Below are 19297 nucleotides of genomic sequence, written 5' to 3'. Positions count from 1 at the left end.
AACAACAGGCAAATGTTCACTAAAGTCAATGTCAACCACGCCATTTCTAGTGTTTTTGTCAAAAAGCTTTGAGTGAACCAATGCTAATGCAGCTGAAGCTAGACAAAGAGTATATCTACATAAAGATAATAAGATGAATCAAACCATACCAAAGGTATAACTCTAGCGCCAAAATCCAACCAAATCAGCTGGGATTCATTTTTGGTGTTTTATTCCTCCCCTCTCGTCTAATTTTCTTGATTAATTTTCATTTATTTCCTATTTCGACTTTACAATTAATGACCATTTACTCAAAACAATGAGTTCTGACTCTCCCAAGTATAAACAGAAGATCGTGGTCATTGGTCTGGTCTGCACATTGATACAAATGTACACATTTTATACAATGTGCATTTTTGTGTGCATGAATAGCACATTAACTATTTGGACATTGTAAATCAGTTTGTAGAGTGACCCTCATTTGTCAGAATGTAATATTTTACCTGTATTTTTGATTTATGTTCATTAATCCGCTGATGCCACCCACAGACAAGACTTTTCTGCCAAAAGTGTGCCACATAAACAAAATCAAATGAAACAAAAGGTCAAAATAATCCAAGGATGAAATTCAAAACTAAACAAGGCAACAAGACACAACAGATGTGAAGAGAACTATAACAGTGGACCAACCAAGGACACAGGGAAACAATGGGCTTAAATACACTAGGTGACACAACAGGTACGACACATGAGGACAATGAACATACTGGAAATAAAACAAGCACACAAGAGACATCTCAAAATAAGACACAGAGGACACGAACGGGGTAAAAACCTAAAAAAAAACACATAAAGAAACAGAAAACAAGGAAACAAAACATAATCCATGACAGTTACTCTGCACAAGTGACCATCTGATGTGTTTTTACATTATCAGATGTATTAGCCTTGTTCCAAAAAATGTAGGAGGTAATTTTTTACATTTATTTTTGTAAGGCAGAATTTAAAAGGTTGTGTTTGATTCTCATTTACACCTTTCCAGTGTCATATATCTGCATAATGACACCCGAAAGAGCATTATCTTCATCATTTAGATTCCAAGACCATGTACAGGCTGATTGAGCACAGCATTTTATATGGACTTTTTTTTGTCTCTCAAAATTTCCATAGACTCGCTAATGTTTTATTTTGATTTTCTACATATTGTATTTGCTAGCCACTGATTCCTATGACTGTTTTGACATTTAAAAGCAATGCCATGAAAAAAAAAAACAGCCTACACGCTTCATGTTTGACTTCTCTGATCATTCCTTAACTTTGTGCCTCCACTCCGTTTGAGTACATGATTTTGGCCACCATCACTGCCAACTGTGTGGTCCTGGCCTTGGAGCAGCATCTCCCTGGCGAGGACAAGACGCCCATGGCAAAAAGACTTGTAAGAGCTCATATTTTTGTTATGGTTAATTATGCAAAACCGATCAAAATATATTTCGATGTTTTACTTCAACAGGAAAAGTCAGAGCCGTACTTCATTGGGATCTTCTGCTTCGAGGCGGGGATAAAGCTGGTGGCCCTGGGCTTCGTGTTTCATAAGGGCTCCTATCTGAGGAACGGCTGGAACGTCATGGACTTCATCGTGGTGCTCAGCGGGTGAGTAATAGCACCTGGTTGCCATGACAGTATTTATAATCTGTCAGTTTACTGCTTTAAAGGTGAACTCTGTAACTTTTCTGATAAAGTGATCGCCACGTGCTTGTCTGCTTGTTTGGACTACTACAAAGTTACATAGTACCTTTAATCTCCTCCCAACAAAGCCTGCTTTTTCCAAACCCACTTCTTTCATCACTTGCTATGGTTGGCCTGCATCAAGAATTACAAGCATCGTTGACTTAACTTCTTAATTTTCTGCAAGGGATTTTACAATTAGTTTCCTTTCCCATTCATGGCCATTGAACCAAGAGATTAATTTTGCCTGCTGATTGTTGTGTTACGTTGTGATGCACGTGCGACTGTTTACGTCGCCCCTACACACATTCATGACCTTATATTTGGGACTCTATTGTTGCCATTTTCGACGTGAGATTTTAAACACTTCATACATCAACAGGGATACATAAATGACTGTTTCCATGGTGCAGTCGGGCTCGGCAGCAGTCAGAAATGTGGGTGGATAAGTGGATTGGCGGTTGTGTCTAAAAACCTGCTTCGAATCGCCTCCAGGACCTCTGTGAATTAAACGTGAATGCGCCACTGCTGCTGGAGATGTTATGCAAAATAATAGCTGGGGAAAAGAAAACATAATGACTGATTTAATTTGTTCTTTGTAAAGACCAGGTTCAGGATGTGAATTGCAGAGGTTAAATGTACAGTGTTGCGTGAGATTGCTGTTGGCGCGTTGACATCACATCTCAACCCGACTCCCACATGTTTCTTTTTCTCTTACTGGAGCAGTCTCTTACATAAAAGGGAAACGGCGGCATCACGTTTGCAGAACAAGTCACGCTGGACCCAACACTGAGCAGCTGTGATGGACACGTTTGCAAGGAACACAGGGAAGAATACAAATGAATTCAGAACAGGTGTGCGCTCTTGTGTGTGTTTGGGAGGTTTGTCGCTAAGTATTCTGTATAATAGGAGTAAGTGAGTAAAGGATTGTTTTCTGAGCCAGGTGTAACAAAAAATGATTAGTGTAAACTGATGGTAAGCTACTTGCCACAGCAGCCCTGGGGTAGACTGACTGAGCAAGGCTGCAGCATCAGCCCCTCTCACGCATGCAACACATTCAAATAAGCAAGATGGATGAAGTGTCTTGCCCTAGAACACAATGACAGGATACACAGGTCTGAGCAGGTTTCAAATACTTTTGGGTTGATGGACTGAACATAATCAACTAGTCTAACTCTTTTGTTATTAGATACTGACTCAGTACGTTTACATGCAAACGAAAAAACAGAATAGTTGCTTTAATCCGATACAATCAGACATCTTCGTGTGCATTTAAACACCTTATTCCGATAGAAATCAGCGTTCAAAATCTCCGATTGAGACACCCAGATTATGCGGTTGTGTAATCGCACTGAAACTAGACAAGGCTTGTGCGCATGCTCCACGACCCACGTTGACCTATGACCCCAGAAACAAAACCATACAAGGAAGAACAAAACCATACAAGGAAGAACAAAACAAAACCATACAAGGAAGAACAAAACCATACAAGGAAGAACAAAACAAAACCATACAAGGAAGAACAAAACCATACAAGGAAGAACAAAACCATACAAGGAAGAACAAAACAAAACCATACAAGGAAGAACAAAACCATACAAGGAAGAACAAAACCATACAAGGAAGAACAAAACCATACAAGGAAGAACAAAACCATACAAGGAAGAACAAAACCATACAAGGAAGAACAAAACCATACAAGGAAGAACAAAACCATACAAGGAAGAACAAAACAAAACCATACAAGGAAGAACAAAACCATACAAGGAAGAACAAAACCATACAAGGAAGAACAAAACAAAACCATACAAGGAAGAACAAAACCATACAAGGAAGAACAAAACCATACAAGGAAGAACAAAACCATACAAGGAAGAACAAAACCATACAAGGAAGAACAAAACCATACAAGGAAGCCGGTCGCTTACAATGAAGAACACAACACCAGAGTTAGCGTGCACTTTATCTGCACAATAACTAACGCGGACATTACATGCGAGATGAACAAAGGTGTACGACTATCCATCTTGCTGTTGTTTGAAAATACGCACGACAGTTGTTTATATGTGACGCAAAAGGTCAACCGGAATGGGGGGGCGTATTAGTCCGCTGAAACACGCATATCGCCATCTAGTGTTAGGAGGACGACACGTTCTTGTCAGAAACTTGACTTTCTCGTCTGCGTGTATACTTGGACAAGGACAGAGTTTCGTCAAAACCGAATGTTATAAAAAACTTTTTTTGTTTGTTTTCCTAATCATGTAAACGCACTGAGTGAAACCATCATCACCTCAGAGCTGTTAGAGATTGTACCTGGTCCTTTTCAAATCAAGCAAGGACACAAGAAGGGCCACTCACACTGTTTTTGTTAAGTGACCGTGGCTGATTGTTGCCTGTAACAGAGCAACTTTGCATTTGAGGCTGTGTTTAGCCTGTGTTTGATAGTATACATGACCTAACAAAGAGACAAGTCACTTTCAGATTCATACACTATAAGCATATGTTAAATTAGGTCCAGATTTATAACAAGTCAGTATTTTTTGTAGGTATTTTGCATGTCTAAATTTGGCCTAAGAGCATTGTAGTTGAAAGGATAAGCAACAGGTGTCTATAACACTGCTTTGTGACTCATTCTTTATAATGCAAATTAAGTCATAAGCATATGTAAATTACAGTAAAGACATCATTATTTTGATGGGTTTGTTGGCTTTAAATGCATGTTTGTCAAGTAATCCCTAGAGCAGGCTTTGAAATGTTCCCCTTGGGAAACGGCTCCAGCAAAAACAATTGAGTTCTGAAACTGAACCAAAATAGCACTATTTAAATTGACTAAAACATTTTAAGCTTGAACTGCTCTGTGATCAAAGCTTGCATCCTGATTGTGAGTTGAAGCTGGTGCAAGTTTACACAGTTTAGTTTAAGATAAGATAAGATATTCCTTTATTGTCCCACATGGGGAAATTTCATTGGTGCAACGCAGGTAGATACTTTTGTTCCAGTGTCACCAGTGTGTGCATAACATCCCCACATCACATTCAAACGACGTGACTGCTGCTTAGTGACTACTCAGAGCTGCTGTTCACGTGCCCCAAATACATTCACAAATATATTTTCCCTTGGCTTGTACAGCGGTTCTCTATCTGTTGTGCTGTACAAATGTGGAGTTTGAACTTTGGTTAACACCTTTTCAAGCATTTTTTTCATCCATTCATAGAGATGTTGTGGTTTGGATGTTTTTGAAGATAATTGTTATGATCGTATATGATATGTTGCACTTCAATCATTGGAAATGCAACTTTACCTATGTTGTGAAATGCATGGTGTTCTTGTATTCATGTCTTTATATATTTTTTGAAATATTTTTTTACAACTACAGTAGGTGGCGGTAATGTAACATGTAACACTTTATGGATACCAACCACCATTAAACACCAAAGAAGAAGAAACAGTCTACAGTATTCTTGTTAAAGGCCCCTCAACAATAGCACTCTGAACTAAATCTTGATATCAAAATAAATAGATCAAATAATAATCGCAATCATATAAGTCGCAGCTAATTTATTATTTCCAAAATTGTTTAACACTATCTTTCACTGTTGTTAAATCACACATCATTTAACCTCTGCATCCAGGTGTTAAATTGCACTATGAATCCATTTCCACGTTTAATTTGTTGTTGTTTTTTAACCACAAAGTTGCTGTTGTTTCTGCCTTGCACGTTCCATCAATCTGAACCACAGCTGCATTGGGAAACAGACGACCTGGTTTCTTGCCTCAGCTCTGACACATTTTTATGGTTGCACATATGTCACCCCTTCTCTCACCCCAGAGCAGTGTAGTGGAGCAAGTAAGTCAGACTTTAAAGAAAACCTACATGTGTCACTGAAGACGAGTGGGAATCAAATTGAGGCCACTGGGCCAAAGCCGCCGGCATTTATTCCACTTCGTATTAACGATTTGCTGTTTGAATCTACTGGGACTTGGCGTTCAATTAAAATTCCTAATCTGAGTAAGGAGTGTGTGACAAAATGGACCACAAACCAAATTAATTCTCTGAGATTCCAAAAATGGGCAATTATATCCCGCGGCGAACATTGTGAGTCTACAAAGGTGGTGGGTCTGGGGCTTTGATTAGCAGCAGAAGTCTCACTAATGACTAGGTGATCATTTTGTCCAATGGTCGCAGTAGATTCCAAGAGACGATTTCAACATTTGCTCCTTTTGGCTCCTTTTAAGAGCCTAAAGTTAACATACCAGAGAGTTAACAATAGATTTTTGAGAATATAAATTCATACCTTAAATTAATATACATGTTTTTTGATATATGGTCCCCCGCCCACCCTGTGATATATCATCCAGAGTCTACTGTCCCTCATCTAGAGTCTACTGTCGCTCATCCAGAGTCTACTGTCCCTCATCTAGAGTCTACTGTCCCTCATCTAGAGTCTACTGTCCCTCATCCAGAGTCTACTGTCCATCATCTAGAGTCTATTGTCCCTCATCTAGAGTCTACTGTCTCTCATCTAGAGTCTACTGTCCATCATCTAGAGTCTACTGTCCCTCATCTAGAGTCTACTGTCCCTCATCCAGAGTCTACTGTCTCTCATCTAGAGTCTATTGTCCCTCATCTAGAGTCTACTGTCTCTCATCTAGAGTCTACTGTCCATCATCCAGAGTCTACTGTCCCTCATCCAGAGTCTACTGTCCATCATCTAGAGTCTACTGTCCCTCATCTAGAGTCTACTGTCTCTCATCTAGAGTCTACTGTCCATCATCTAGAGTCTACTGTCCCTCATCTAGAGTCTACTGTCCCTCATCCAGAGTCTACTGTCTCTCATCTAGAGTCTATTGTCCCTCATCTAGAGTCTACTGTCTCTCATCTAGAGTCTACTGTCCATCATACAGAGTCTACTGTCCCTCATCTAGAGTCTACTGTCCCTCATCCAGAGTCTACTGTCTCTCATCTAGAGTCTATTGTCCCTCATCTAGAGTCTACTGTCTCTCATCTAGAGTCTACTGTTCCTCATCCAGAGTCTACTTTCTTTCATCTAGAGTCTACTGTCCCTCATCTAGAGTCTACTGTCCATCATCCAGAGTCTATTGTTCCTCATCCAGAGTCTACTTTCTCTCATCTAGAGTCTACTGTCTCTCATCTAGAGTCTACTGTCTCTCATCTAGAGTCTATTGTCCCTCATCTAGAGTCTACTGTCCCTCATCCAGAGTCTACTGTCTCTCATCTATAGTCTACTGTCTCTCATCTAGAGTCTACTGTTCCTCATCCAGAGTCTACTTTCTTTCATCTAGAGTCTATTGTCCCTCATCTAGAGTCTACTGTCCATCATCCAGAGTCTACTGTTCCTCATCCAGAGTCTACTTTCTCTCATCTAGAGTCTACTGTCCATCATCCAGAGTCTACTGTTCCTCATCCAGAGTCTACTTTCTCTCATCTAGAGTCTACTGTCTCTCATCTAGTCTACTGTTCCTCATCCAGAGTCTACTTTCTCTCATCTAGAGTCTACTGTCCATCATCTAGAGTCTACTGTCCCTCATCTAGAGTTTACTGTCCCTCATCCAGAGTCTACTGTCCCTCATCCAGAGTCTACTGTCTCTCATCTATAGTCTACTGTCTCTCATCTAGAGTCTACTGTCCCTCATCTAGAGTTTACTGTCCCTCATCTAGAGTTTACTGTCCTCATCCAGAGTGTGACGCCTTATTAAAGTGGTTGCTCTTTCTGCAGGATGAATAATTGCAGTAGGTGGAGACGGGGAGTGACTCATTAGCCATCTGACATAAAGACAGCAGAGGGAGAGGAGTCGCACTTGGATCTGTCAGGCCAAAGCTCTTTCACTTGAAGCTTGGTGGTTGCACATATGCACAGAGCCAAAGGAGTATATGGCTGTGTAATTTAATTTTAATTTAGTTTCAGTCTTTTCTTATCAATGAATACTCGGGTCCCCAGGATGTAACAGCATGTGGTTTGGAGCAGATTTACATTTTTTTTTGGCACAGATTACTAGTTTGTACTGTTTAAGTCAGTCATTCCCAACCTTGGAGCCGGGGCCCAAATTTGTGTCTCGAAAGATTCTTACTGTTGTATAACTAATCTATAATTAATCATAGAATAATAAAAATTTTCTCATAAGACAGTAGCAGGAAGGAGAATGGCGTTTGTGTCCCCAATGTTCCATAGGTAAAATATGAGTCACTGGGAGAAAAAGATTGGGAACCACTAGTTTAAGTTAATACATTTAAAATCCCACATCTAGCCTTTTGTAACTTGACATGGTAGTGCCTGCTTAGTGCAATACTGTGTATTTTTAAGAAACCTCATAGACACATATTAACTCATATTTGAATTGAACCAAACAACAGACATCCCGCCCACCAACTCATTATTGTCTTTCATACAGTATAAATGCCTGTTTCTATTCCCACTTCAGCGGAGCAATGTCATCATTTGTCGCATGCTTGATATCTTTGTCATTCCATTCAAAGCTATTAATTTGTTGATGTTGTTTCAGCTGCAGCGCCATATGGAGATCTGTTTTCCACTGGTTAGCAACATGATGATTACTGTGGGTTTTTGGTGATGTTTGAGTGTAGGTGTGTGGGAGAGCCTAGCATTCTGTGCATGTAATGAATTCAGCCTCTTATCTGACGGTTTGCATCAGTGCTGAGAAAATGCGCTTCACTTTGTTCACACTGTTGTTAAGAGCCTTCCAGCAGCACTAAATATGTGGGATGTTCTATATACTGCTGTTGCATACAGTGGGAGTGAATCTATAGTTGTTAGCTTCTGGAAATAAGTGGGAATATAAGAAAATAAATAGCAAGGTAGAATCGAGTTATGTGTGAGCAGGTTTGAATGGGTGAAGAAATGGGTCAATGGTGTGAAAGTTTAGGTGAAGACCTTTTGTTACAGCATGTTCCAAAAACAACATATTACCATCTTTTGCAATATATAGCACACCTCTTGGTTAGGTTTTAAAATTGACTGACTCTGGGCACCAGCAGGAGGCCGGTCCCTGAGGTCATGGGGGACCATGGAACTAACATGTCTGAGATGTACTTTGGTGCTAGGCCACAGAGAGACTTGTAAACAAGCAAAGCTGCTTTAAAGTCTATTCTCTGAGCCGCAGGGAGCCAGTGCAGAGACCTGAGAACACGACTCATGTGTCATCCTTCCTGGTTCTAGTCAAGACCCGAGCAGAAGGGTTCCAAAATAACTGTTTACATTAGTTAATGTCGGTGTAATCCCTCATTCGTCCTGGAGTGGCCCATTGTTCCATGTGCTCCTCACTCATCCAAAATATCAGCTGATAATATTGAATTTTCTACTTCTGTATGTCCTCACTCACAGATTTCGTTATTTTGTTATTACTTCTTCACTTTGTAAAGTGGTTTATGATGAACACGAACACAGTATAATATACAGACGCCTAAACACCCGCAGTTTAGTACTTAATGTGTATTTAAAAGCCTTCTGATCTTTCAACTTGTAACAAAAATGCCTGCACTATATTGCTCTGAAAGCAAGCATTTCTTTTCACATTTTCTCTGAGACCAAACAAGTGTACAGCATATTCAAATTGCCTTTTAAATCCTCATATGCGTTTGTCTTTGCCTTGGCTCGCCCCGTTACTAAACTTCTGCAGTCAGCCGGATGAATGTGAACATATGGTGGCTTGACAACACTTCAATATGGATTGGAGTTGTCTGTGTGCTGGTGTCATTGAGCGGCTGCCTACAGGAGAGAGAGAGTGTGCGTGGGCCTCCTCTTCAGAACCGCCATGTGCTTCCACCCCCTCCTCATCACACTCGCCCACTATCCCCTCACACACACACACACACGCACACGCACGCACGCACGCACACACACACACATACACATACACACACACACACACATACACACACACACATACACACACACACACACACACATACACAAAACTGACTACAAGAATCAGATACATGTCCCCTATATAGTGGCGTAATAACATTTATCAAGTCATCAACCCTGCAATTCAAGACCGATTCAGTCCAATGAATTAGTTTAATTTGTGTTTTTAAAAATCAACGACGTGAAAAACTGTGAAATTGAGGTTTATTATGAAAACAAGTTTACTCCTGACTTTCTTATCAGCAGAGCAGGGTTATTATGCTTGTTATTATTATAGAGTGCAAGATGAATATCCAGTTACATTTCAGCATAGAATAGATTGAGCTTGTCTTGTAGTGCCATCATGCCCAGCCCATGTTGGTATGATACAAAGGATCATGGTCTATGTAGTTCCCATTTGCATTTTAACAAATCCACGTGTGTGTGTGTGTGTGCTTCTTTTGTGATGCCTTTTTCAGTCCCTGTGTGGGCAGTGGGACATCACTGTTTGTGTGGGCACTATACTATATGTGTCTTTGCATTCCCAGTCTACAGCTTGTCACATTACAAGTGTTTTATTTATCCAGAAGGGCGCCCTTGGAGTAGCATTTGTTTTTGCCCTTTTGCTATTTTCTATTTTTACCCTGTAATGACAAAAGCATCCATCTCAGGAAGAAAAATGACATTTGTACTAGATTTAGCTATGAAATCATTCAAGGTCACATAGCAATCAATCAACCTTTATATATAGAACCCTTTACAACCATATATATATGTCTGCAATACAACCAGTCTTCACTTTTTTTTCCCCATCACTTTTGTCTGAAAACACAGGTAAGTAAATCTGCAGATCGTCTGCATAGCAGTGAAAAGCAAAACTGTGCCTCGCTATAATTGACCCCAGTGGCAACATATACAGAGAAAACAACATGGGGCCGAAAGTAGAGTCCTGGGGCCCTCCACAGACCAGCGAGGCAGCAGAGGACAGGTCCCCAATCATGACAGAAAAGCTTCTGCTGGTCAAATAAGACTCAAACCATGCACAGATGCACAGATGCACATGCCACAGATACCAACATACTTTTTAAGATGAGACAACAGAACTGAATTGCCGACTGTATTAAAAGCTGCCGTTAAATCTAACAGAACTAGGACAACGGAGCGCTTTGCATCCTCAGACTGGGCAATATCATTGTACACTAGAATAGAGTTGTTTTCTAAAAACAGGGAGGAGAGTAAGACTGGTTCAAAGAGAATTGCAGAATGTACAGCAGTAGCAGGAGGGACTGGACAAATGCTGAAAGTGCTCAGTTGTCTCACAGACACCACTTTGTCAACAAAAAAGTGCAAAAAGGCCTCACGGTGGAAACAGAAGCGTTAATCATCGATGTGTATGGTATTCAACAACACACGGGGCAGTGTCCGTTACTACAAATAACATCAGACAGAACATATCTCCTGTTACAGATACTGTTTATTGCTCTCTTTCAGGAACAGCAATGAGATTTTAAAAAAGTGTAATGTACAATTACAAAATCTTGAATTTTAGGATCTTGGCGACAGCTGGGGCCCATATGAACATCCCAGTGGATCTGAGAACCCTGCGGGCTGTGAGAGTGCTCCGGCCTCTGAAGCTGGTTTCTGGAATACCAAGTAAGTCAGATAACATAGTATAACACAGTATAACATAGTATAACATAGTATAACATAGTATAACATAGTATATTGGATATGAGTTATATATCTCATAAACATCGTTTATGAGATATATTTATGAGACGTTTATATATCTCATAAACGTCTATGTAGTGAACATGTAAAATATATATATTATTTTACTGTAATTTATGTGGTTGTTGTTTATGTGCTGCATTTTGTGTTTTGTCAATCTGATTATCCAATCAGAAAGCAGAATAAGCTCCTCACTTTCAAGATTGCCCATTGTCAACTAACACCGACGCAGAGACTAAAACCTGCATTTCTTTTCTTAAACACAAATAACGTATGGTAATAATATGACAAAACAGATCAACATTTATATGTAATTGTTTGCATGAATACAAGTTGAGATGATTATGAGATGCTCTGGGTCAGCAATACCTGATCTGAATATATTTTCTGGATTCGATACCAGTATTATATTGGTCCATCCCTAACTTAAAACCAGTTTGCAGTATATTTTTGATCGTGCCCTCATATGACAGCAGATGGTATAGCCATTTGCCTTAACGTATGCAAACATTTATCTATTCAAAACAAGAATTGTAAACCAGTTTTGTAAAATAAGTATTTTTCAGTAGCTTACAGATTGTTGTTGTTTTGTGTGAGGGTAATCACATCACACACAAACACCTCTCAACCCTTTAGTTCTTTATATGTTTCTTCAATAAACCAGCTACATCCCACATATGCATTTGTCACAGGCTTAAGCTTGTTTACATTAAGCATTTAGAATTTGCAATAAAAAAAGTGTAATCATACCACAAATGGTATACCTACCAAATCATTTTATATCCCACTTATTGTTATTAGTAGAAAAGTGAAAGGTTAATTGGTAATTTTTACTATAACTTATATGCATATGTGGTCTTAATATATAAGTATCTGCTAATATCAGTTATCAGCCACAGTAAACTCAAAAATTCTTATCGGACCATTCCCTTATCTATGTTTTTTATTGTTTTGTTGTATCTAGATTTTACATATTACTTGTAGTTAATGCAATCACCATTCGTCTAATATTCACATATGGTCTAATGTCATTTGTATTTACCCTATTTCTTTCAATTAAAGGTTCATTTTCATTGTCTAAAGAGTCGTGCCTGATGTTTTGCCTTGCTCGCGCGCAGGCCTGCAGATCGTGCTGAAGTCCATAATGAAGGCCATGATCCCCCTGCTCCAGATCGGCCTCCTCCTGTTCTTTGCCATCCTCATGTTCGCCATCATCGGCCTGGAGTTCTACAGCGGGAAGCTCCACCAAACCTGCCTGCCATCCTTTGACATTCTTGGTACAGTAGAACATACTTTGCCCCTAAAAAAAGACAAGCAGAGATGATAATTGCTTTCTCAGTGTGTGATTGTTTTGCTCTTGTCGAACTTTGGAGCGAGTCCAAAAGGAGTGGGAGTTTGCGTATGTTTAACCAGTGTTGCGTAATATTGTCTTTTTACTGAAAACTGTCTGATGAAATTGTCTGTATTAAGAAGACTTTAACATCATTGTTTTAGCTGTTATAAAACTGTGTCAACCGCGAGAAGAGCGGGCAACCATCAGAAGAGAAAAAGCTGTATAGCCCTTTTATTCAATGCATTCAACACTTTATTAAAGGCCTTCAGCACCATTTTACTAGTGCAGAAGTATGCCAGCGGGTTATCTCCAGAGAGGTGTTATTGCTTTACCTGGAATATGCCATAGAATTGTTTTAAACTTTCTCTCTTTTATTCAATTACAAGTGGTTTTATTACCAAAAAATAAATCGAAAATCACCTGTAATTCTGCCTGGATTTAGATTAAGTTAGTGGTGTGATGCGTTCTATCTAGGCAGTGCAATAACGTCTCCATGGTGACAAGCAGGTGGCGGACTCTGCATCAAAACTTTAATTTGAAACTTTAACTTCAAATCAAAACTTTGCCCCTTTAATTGCATGATTAGGCAAAAAGTGCTCTTTTTTATGATAATGTAAAATTTTGATCAAACCTTTTGTACTATCATCATGCTAATGTCACTGTAACTTTAACTTAGACTTAATTTGAAAATATTACTTATGTTACTTATATTACTATGATTAAATAGGTCAAATTATGGTCTGTGTGTCATAAGCACATCAGCGCTCAGAATCATATAACTTACTATTGTTAATGAAATACCAAAGATATATTGTAATACATATTTAATGACAATTTCAGCGACTTGTTTGTGCCTCCAATAATAAACAATTTAAATCTGTGTATTTCTTGGCATGAAAGCAAAAAAGCAGAACAAAGGCTGCCAGATTGATAGCTCACAATAGCAGCTTCGAGTTATAATTACAGATGTTGTGGACTGAATTATCTACCGCTTAATGATTCCACATGGACTCTATAATCAGAGGCCACACCACATCATTTACTGTATGTCCCCGACACAACTCTGAGACAAATTAAGACAATAGAACCCGCTAACTACTGGCTATAACAAGCTTTTCCGCTTTCCAGAAAATGAGACGGTGGATTCGTCCGAGCTGGCGTTCGCGTGCGGTGTGAGGAAGTGTCCTGAAAAATACGACTGTAACGACACCTGGATCGGTCCAAACGATGGCATCACACAGTTTGACAACATCCTGTTCGCCGTCCTCACTGTCTTCCAGTGCATCACGATGGAGGGATGGACGGCCGTGCTCTACAATGTACTCCAAATATCTCAACTTCATCTTCTCACTATGAAATCCATGGCATTGAATGTTGAAATGTTTACTTTCTAGACCAATGACGCGTTGGGCTTCACTTGGAATTGGGTGTATTTCATCCCACTCATCATCATTGGTTCATTCTTTGTGCTCAACCTGGTTTTGGGTGTGTTGTCTGGGTGAGTATCATTGTTTTTATTGTGTATACATTTGTTTGTCACGATGAGACGTGTGATTTAACGTGTGTTTGTTTTCTTACAGTGAGTTTGCCAAAGAGAGGGAGCGGGTGGAGAACAGGCGAGCCTTTATGAAGCTGCGTCGCCAGCAGCAGGTGGAGCGAGAGCTGAATGGTTACAGAGCCTGGATTGACAGAGCAGGTACTACTTACTGTACACCTTTTATAGTTGTACTGTATTTATAGCCGTTTTTTGCTTCTTGTGGCGCAGGAGTGCAGTTCTGTATAGGTTTTTAGCCATCAACACAAACATCCATGGTCTAGGTTTACAAGGTAGAGTGCAAAAAACAAACAAATAAACTATAATTTTTATCTTTTCATTTAGCTTGAATATATTTGTGTCCAGTTTATATGAAACAAATCTTAAGTCATTCAAATCCGTGCTTGGTGCTGTTATTCTGTGGGAACAAGTACTTCTCTGTGTTATCATGTGTCGAGTGTAAACCAGACCTCAAAGTCTGCACTTGCTTTTCTCCATAGAGATGTTATTACTTTTTCGCATCTCCATGGAGACAAGCAGGTCCGTGGAGAGGCTACCCAGCTCACAACAAGAAAGCATGTAGTTACTTATTTGCAATAGAAACACTTGTAGAGAATGAGATGCTGGGAGTGCTCAGGTAACTAATAGCGGAGAAAAGCAGGTGATTAGTGAGGAAAATGTTACAGAAAACAATTAGAAGGTCCAAGGCTATTGGGGCAGGAAAATGGCTTCTGACCAAAAGGTCTCACAGCGGCAAAGAGCGGTGGATTTCTTTGTACAGTATGCTCCAGTTCTATATAGGAGGAGGGGGGAAACGGTTTGCTCTGAAGATGGTGTTTCTCTCACTCAGTTTTCTATAGAGAAATGTGGAGCAAACCTCTTTCAGCAAGAATTATTTTGAAGTTTATAGATATTTTGTTATACAGTATTACAATCTACTAATACAATTATTGCCATTCATAAAGTATATTTATAAGGTCATGATTGTCTGCCGTACCACTGTAATGTAAATCCACGTAAAGTATTAAAGTGACAACATCTGCATAAAGACAACCAGAAAAGTCACATAGTGTACCTTTAAAACATGCTGTCTGGTTGTATGACTCAAGCTTTTCAATTTTGACACTATTTGGGTGGTTTTCTTGGATGGTGGATTATAAAATAAGTAACTATTGATGCATTCTTGCCCAGTTTAATCCTGTTGTAGACTTGCTTTGGTCCCGATCTTGTGGCGTATTAGTGCGAGTTATCCTACGTTATCCAAGCTTCATGTGACCCACTTGTAGATCTCTGCCCCTCGACCGGCTGAAACAGGTTTTCTTGTCTCGTATGTTTACCTCGACATTAAAACGCCTTTCAAAGATAACCGTGTACATCCACAGGAGCGTTCAGTGCACTTTGATTGAATCCGCTGGTCAGGTGTTGTTTCTCAGGTGGTTTGGTGGTCACTTTCAGAGCTACTGTATTTCGGTTTGAGCCGCGCACACATTCAGCGCCATTGCTGGTCACCCACGCAATCGAGGGTGAGGAAAAGGTGATATTGACTCACTGACTTAAATGTGTGTTTGTGGCTATGCAGGCGTGAGAGAGAGAAAGAGAAAAAGATAGAGCTCGCTGTTGTGTATGTTAGTGAGTGCAACTCGTGGGAGAGTGTGGGAAGGTAGAGACAGCAAATGGAACAGAGAAGAAGAGATTTTCTTTTTTCTTTTTTCTCTAAACAAGGTCATGCAGGCCTGTGGTTGCAGCCTTTGCACCACTTGTTCTCTGGTGTTTAAAGTGTTTGCAGACAGCCTAAAGAATATTACCTCTCGTGTGTACAGTAGATGTGTGCGCTTGGTACACTATATTTATGTGTGTTCTTATCTTACAGAGGAGGTGATGCTGGCAGAGGAGAGTAAAAATTCGGGGCGATCACCATTAGACGGTGAGTTATGAATGTGAATGAGTCTGCTGTAGCTCATTCTTCAAAATTGTATATGAAGATAGTAATGAATGCAATAAAACTTCCTACTATATAAAAACAATCTCACTGTAATATAATGTATATAACAACATACACATTACTATATAGTTTGATTTTATGTAGATAGTTTATTAGGTCATCTTATACCTTGATGGGCATTTGTTTTATTTGATATTATGCCCCTGTATTTTAGTGCTGAAGCGAGCCAGCAAGAAAACCGGAGCGAGAAGAGGAGCTCCAGGGGACGATAAGACGTACACCGATATGTCCACTGCCAGTGAGTCTGTCGGGATCCTCACACATCATCACAATCTTCTGTTATCTTAGTCGTAAACCAGTGGTGATTTTAAGATGATAAATACAAAATCTAGCGTTCATTCAAACAAGACTATTGTGATTATTGTGTCGGGACGCAGCCGTTGATCAGGTTGTTCCACCGTGTTTTCATGTACTTTTTAACATTGTTTTTGAAACTCTCTATGGACATATTGCACTGCTGCCAAAAAACATGGCACATTTTGTCAATTACTTTTTGGCATTCAATTCCGAGCTCTAATAACTTTTATTTGATGTAGTTACATGGGAGATATTGTATTTTTTGGCTTGGTGCTAGACTATATATATATAGACTGAATTAGACCACAAGTTGTAAGGGTTTTTTTCAATTTTGCATAATAATAAGGATTTTTACTCAAAATTGTGTCATTTGATTTCAGTCATTGTAACATCTACAATGACTGAAACTGACTTATTATGTCGTATTTATTATTTTCTAAAAAAGTATTAAAAGATGTTTTTGTTTCTGATAATTCCCCCTGTTTGTCCCTGAGGCATGTCCCGGTGCAGGATGAATTTCCGGAGTGGTCGCCGTGGTCCGGCTGCATATCTACGGCGCAAAGAGAGGATGTTACGCATCTCCATCCGACGCATGGTGAAGACCGACACCTTTTACCTGATGGTGCTCAGTTTGGTGGCTCTCAACACCATCTGTGTGGCCATTGTGCACCACAACCAGCCCGACTGGCTCACCATCTTCCTCTGTGTGTACAAGGAAACTTAAACAAAGCAAACATTGATAATAATTGCTAATATCTGATGTTTTATTTCTCTGCAGACTATGCAGAGTTTGTTTTTCTGGGGCTGTTTCTGGCAGAAATGTGCTTGAAAATGTACGGTCTTGGATTCCGGCTTTATTTTCATTCATCATTTAACTGCTTTGACTGTGCGGTGAGTTCAGATATATCTCCTTTAGATTAATAAAAGGGACTAGACAAAACATATAAACATATTTTTCCCAAATCATGAAATATTTTGTTTTACCAAGTTAATTCTAAAAATGATCTCTTTTGCACTATTATGACCAAAAACATATCCATGGCTTTCAAAATGATGAGAAATAAGGACTGTTGCCATAGAGACAATTTAAAACCAAATAGATTAGATCTTTTGAATGGGAAAAAAATATAATGCATATAACAGGAAGCTGAAATCCCATCAATTACTCTTCTTTACTAACAAATGTACTTTCATAAAATAATAATTGTTCCTATTATTTAGAAAACATGCTTTATACTTTTGCAGGTCATTATTGGCAGCATCTTTGAGGTGGTGTGGGGTTTCTTTCGTCCTGGGATGTCTTTTGGCATCAGTGTAATGAGGGCCCTTAGACTGCTGAGAGTTTTTAAGATCACAAAGTAAGTACATAAGTGAATACAGTACAAAACTGGATACTTACTAGTAACTAAAAGGTGCATTTATTTTGCAGGTACTGGGCATCTTTGAGAAACTTAGTGGTTTCCCTGATGAGTTCCATGAAGTCCATCATCAGCCTGCTGTTCCTCCTCTTCCTCTTCATTGTGGTCTTCGCTCTGCTCGGGATGCAACTCTTTGGTGGAAGGTAAACGAAAACCACATAGCACAACCCAAATCCGCATAACATAATTATATGCTAGGAATTTGAATGAAGTGAATATCAATCAATCAATCACTCAATCAATCAATCAATCAATCAATAAATCAATCAATCAATCAATCAATCAATCAATCCAATTGCTAAACTGTGAGTAAAAGCTCAAAACAGCATGTGCAATTTGGGGGAGTGTTGCACATGATTTACTACTGGAAACGGCTCATATTGTTTCTGCCACAAAACTGATATGTAAATGAGAAGTATGTTTGCCTCTGCGCTTATATTGAGTCACGTATAAAATGTTATGATGGCATCCAGAACCCCCGATTAGATTCCGCAGTCACCACTTTAGGACTTGTGTGTATTTTATAAGTGGGTCCTTTTAAATCATTTAAAATCACAATCAAATGCCCTATTGGTGCACACATTTCAGCACCTATTTGTGGTGAGTCAGTTGAGAACATGGCAATTTGTCATCACAGGTTTGCATCAACAACAGGGAAGAAGAACTATATACTATAATAATAAATGGGTGATGAGTCCATGAGCTGTCTGACTGAAAATACCCCTGCTTCTTTTCTCGTTTCCTCTTTAGGTTCATCTTTGAGGATTACACTCCCACCAACTTTGACACGTTTCCAGCTGCCATCATGACAGTGTTTCAGGTTCGCCTCTTTCTGAATGCCTCACATGACACATTGCACCTCTCTTTTTTTTCTCTCGCTCTCTCTCTTTTTCTCCCTCCTCCCCCTTCCTCTGCTCCCCACCCACACATCCATATCTTCACAAATGTGCACATGACCAATTCCACATCAGATTCGCTCAATTCAAAACCAATCCTCTGTGTTTGATTTACTCACATCGTAAATAACTTCTAACTGTAGTTTTCATAACACGCTGCACACCCAAACGGGAAAATGTCCTTGTTAAATATAGTTAATGAAGACTGTTAATCTAAAACATGTTTCAGTCACTAATGTGTGTTTTTGTCCACAGATCCTGACCGGAGAGGACTGGAATGAGGTGATGTATAATGGGATTCGCTCTCAAGGGGGAGTGCAGTACGGCATGTGGTCATCCATATACTTCATAGTCCTCACGCTGTTTGGAAACTGTATCCTTACGCAGGCATTCTTACAAAAAAGTGGGAGGGAAAGCCTCTTTTTGGACTGCATAGGACCCACAGTGTAGTGATGAGTTTCAAAAGGACACTCATACAGACCTCAGTGACTAGTTATAT

The 19297-nt window shown here is 39.5% G+C and overlaps 2 protein-coding genes across 6 annotated transcripts in view; one reads left to right on the top strand and one right to left on the bottom strand.

Moving 5' to 3' along the window:
* Window positions 1-19297, top strand: part of LOC140356588 (voltage-dependent R-type calcium channel subunit alpha-1E-like) — an 80683-nt gene that overhangs the window by 37653 nt on the left and 23733 nt on the right. For all 5 annotated transcript variants that reach the window (XM_072441652.1, XM_072441650.1, XM_072441651.1 and 2 more), the window contains exons 5-19: window positions 1309-1414; window positions 1490-1629; window positions 11137-11240; window positions 12437-12595; window positions 13780-13970; window positions 14046-14149; window positions 14232-14347; window positions 16056-16109; window positions 16342-16425; window positions 16979-17188; window positions 17263-17375; window positions 17730-17842; window positions 17914-18045; window positions 18653-18722; window positions 19054-19171. In XM_072441652.1, coding sequence (XP_072297753.1) covers window positions 1309-1414; window positions 1490-1629; window positions 11137-11240; window positions 12437-12595; window positions 13780-13970; window positions 14046-14149; window positions 14232-14347; window positions 16056-16109; window positions 16342-16425; window positions 16979-17188; window positions 17263-17375; window positions 17730-17842; window positions 17914-18045; window positions 18653-18722; window positions 19054-19171 — 1814 coding nt within the window. The remainder of the gene's footprint in view (window positions 1-1308; window positions 1415-1489; window positions 1630-11136; window positions 11241-12436; window positions 12596-13779; window positions 13971-14045; window positions 14150-14231; window positions 14348-16055; window positions 16110-16341; window positions 16426-16978; window positions 17189-17262; window positions 17376-17729; window positions 17843-17913; window positions 18046-18652; window positions 18723-19053; window positions 19172-19297) is intronic.
* Window positions 8210-19297, bottom strand: part of rpe65a (retinoid isomerohydrolase RPE65 a) — a 47119-nt gene continuing 36031 nt past the window's right edge. Inside the window, exon 6 of the mRNA XM_072441666.1 lies at window positions 8210-8226. Within this exon, the coding sequence (XP_072297767.1) occupies window positions 8223-8226 (4 nt within the window). The 3' untranslated portion in view covers window positions 8210-8222. The remainder of the gene's footprint in view (window positions 8227-19297) is intronic.

This window comes from Eucyclogobius newberryi, unplaced genomic scaffold (genome assembly GCF_026437365.1).
Source record: "Eucyclogobius newberryi isolate DKJ021-1_F unplaced genomic scaffold, fEucNew1.0.hap1 SCAF_12, whole genome shotgun sequence".
NCBI classification, from domain to species: Eukaryota; Metazoa; Chordata; class Actinopteri; order Gobiiformes; family Gobiidae; genus Eucyclogobius; species Eucyclogobius newberryi.
Note: the sequence above shows the minus strand (reverse complement) of the source record. Positions and strands in the feature narration are given on the sequence as shown.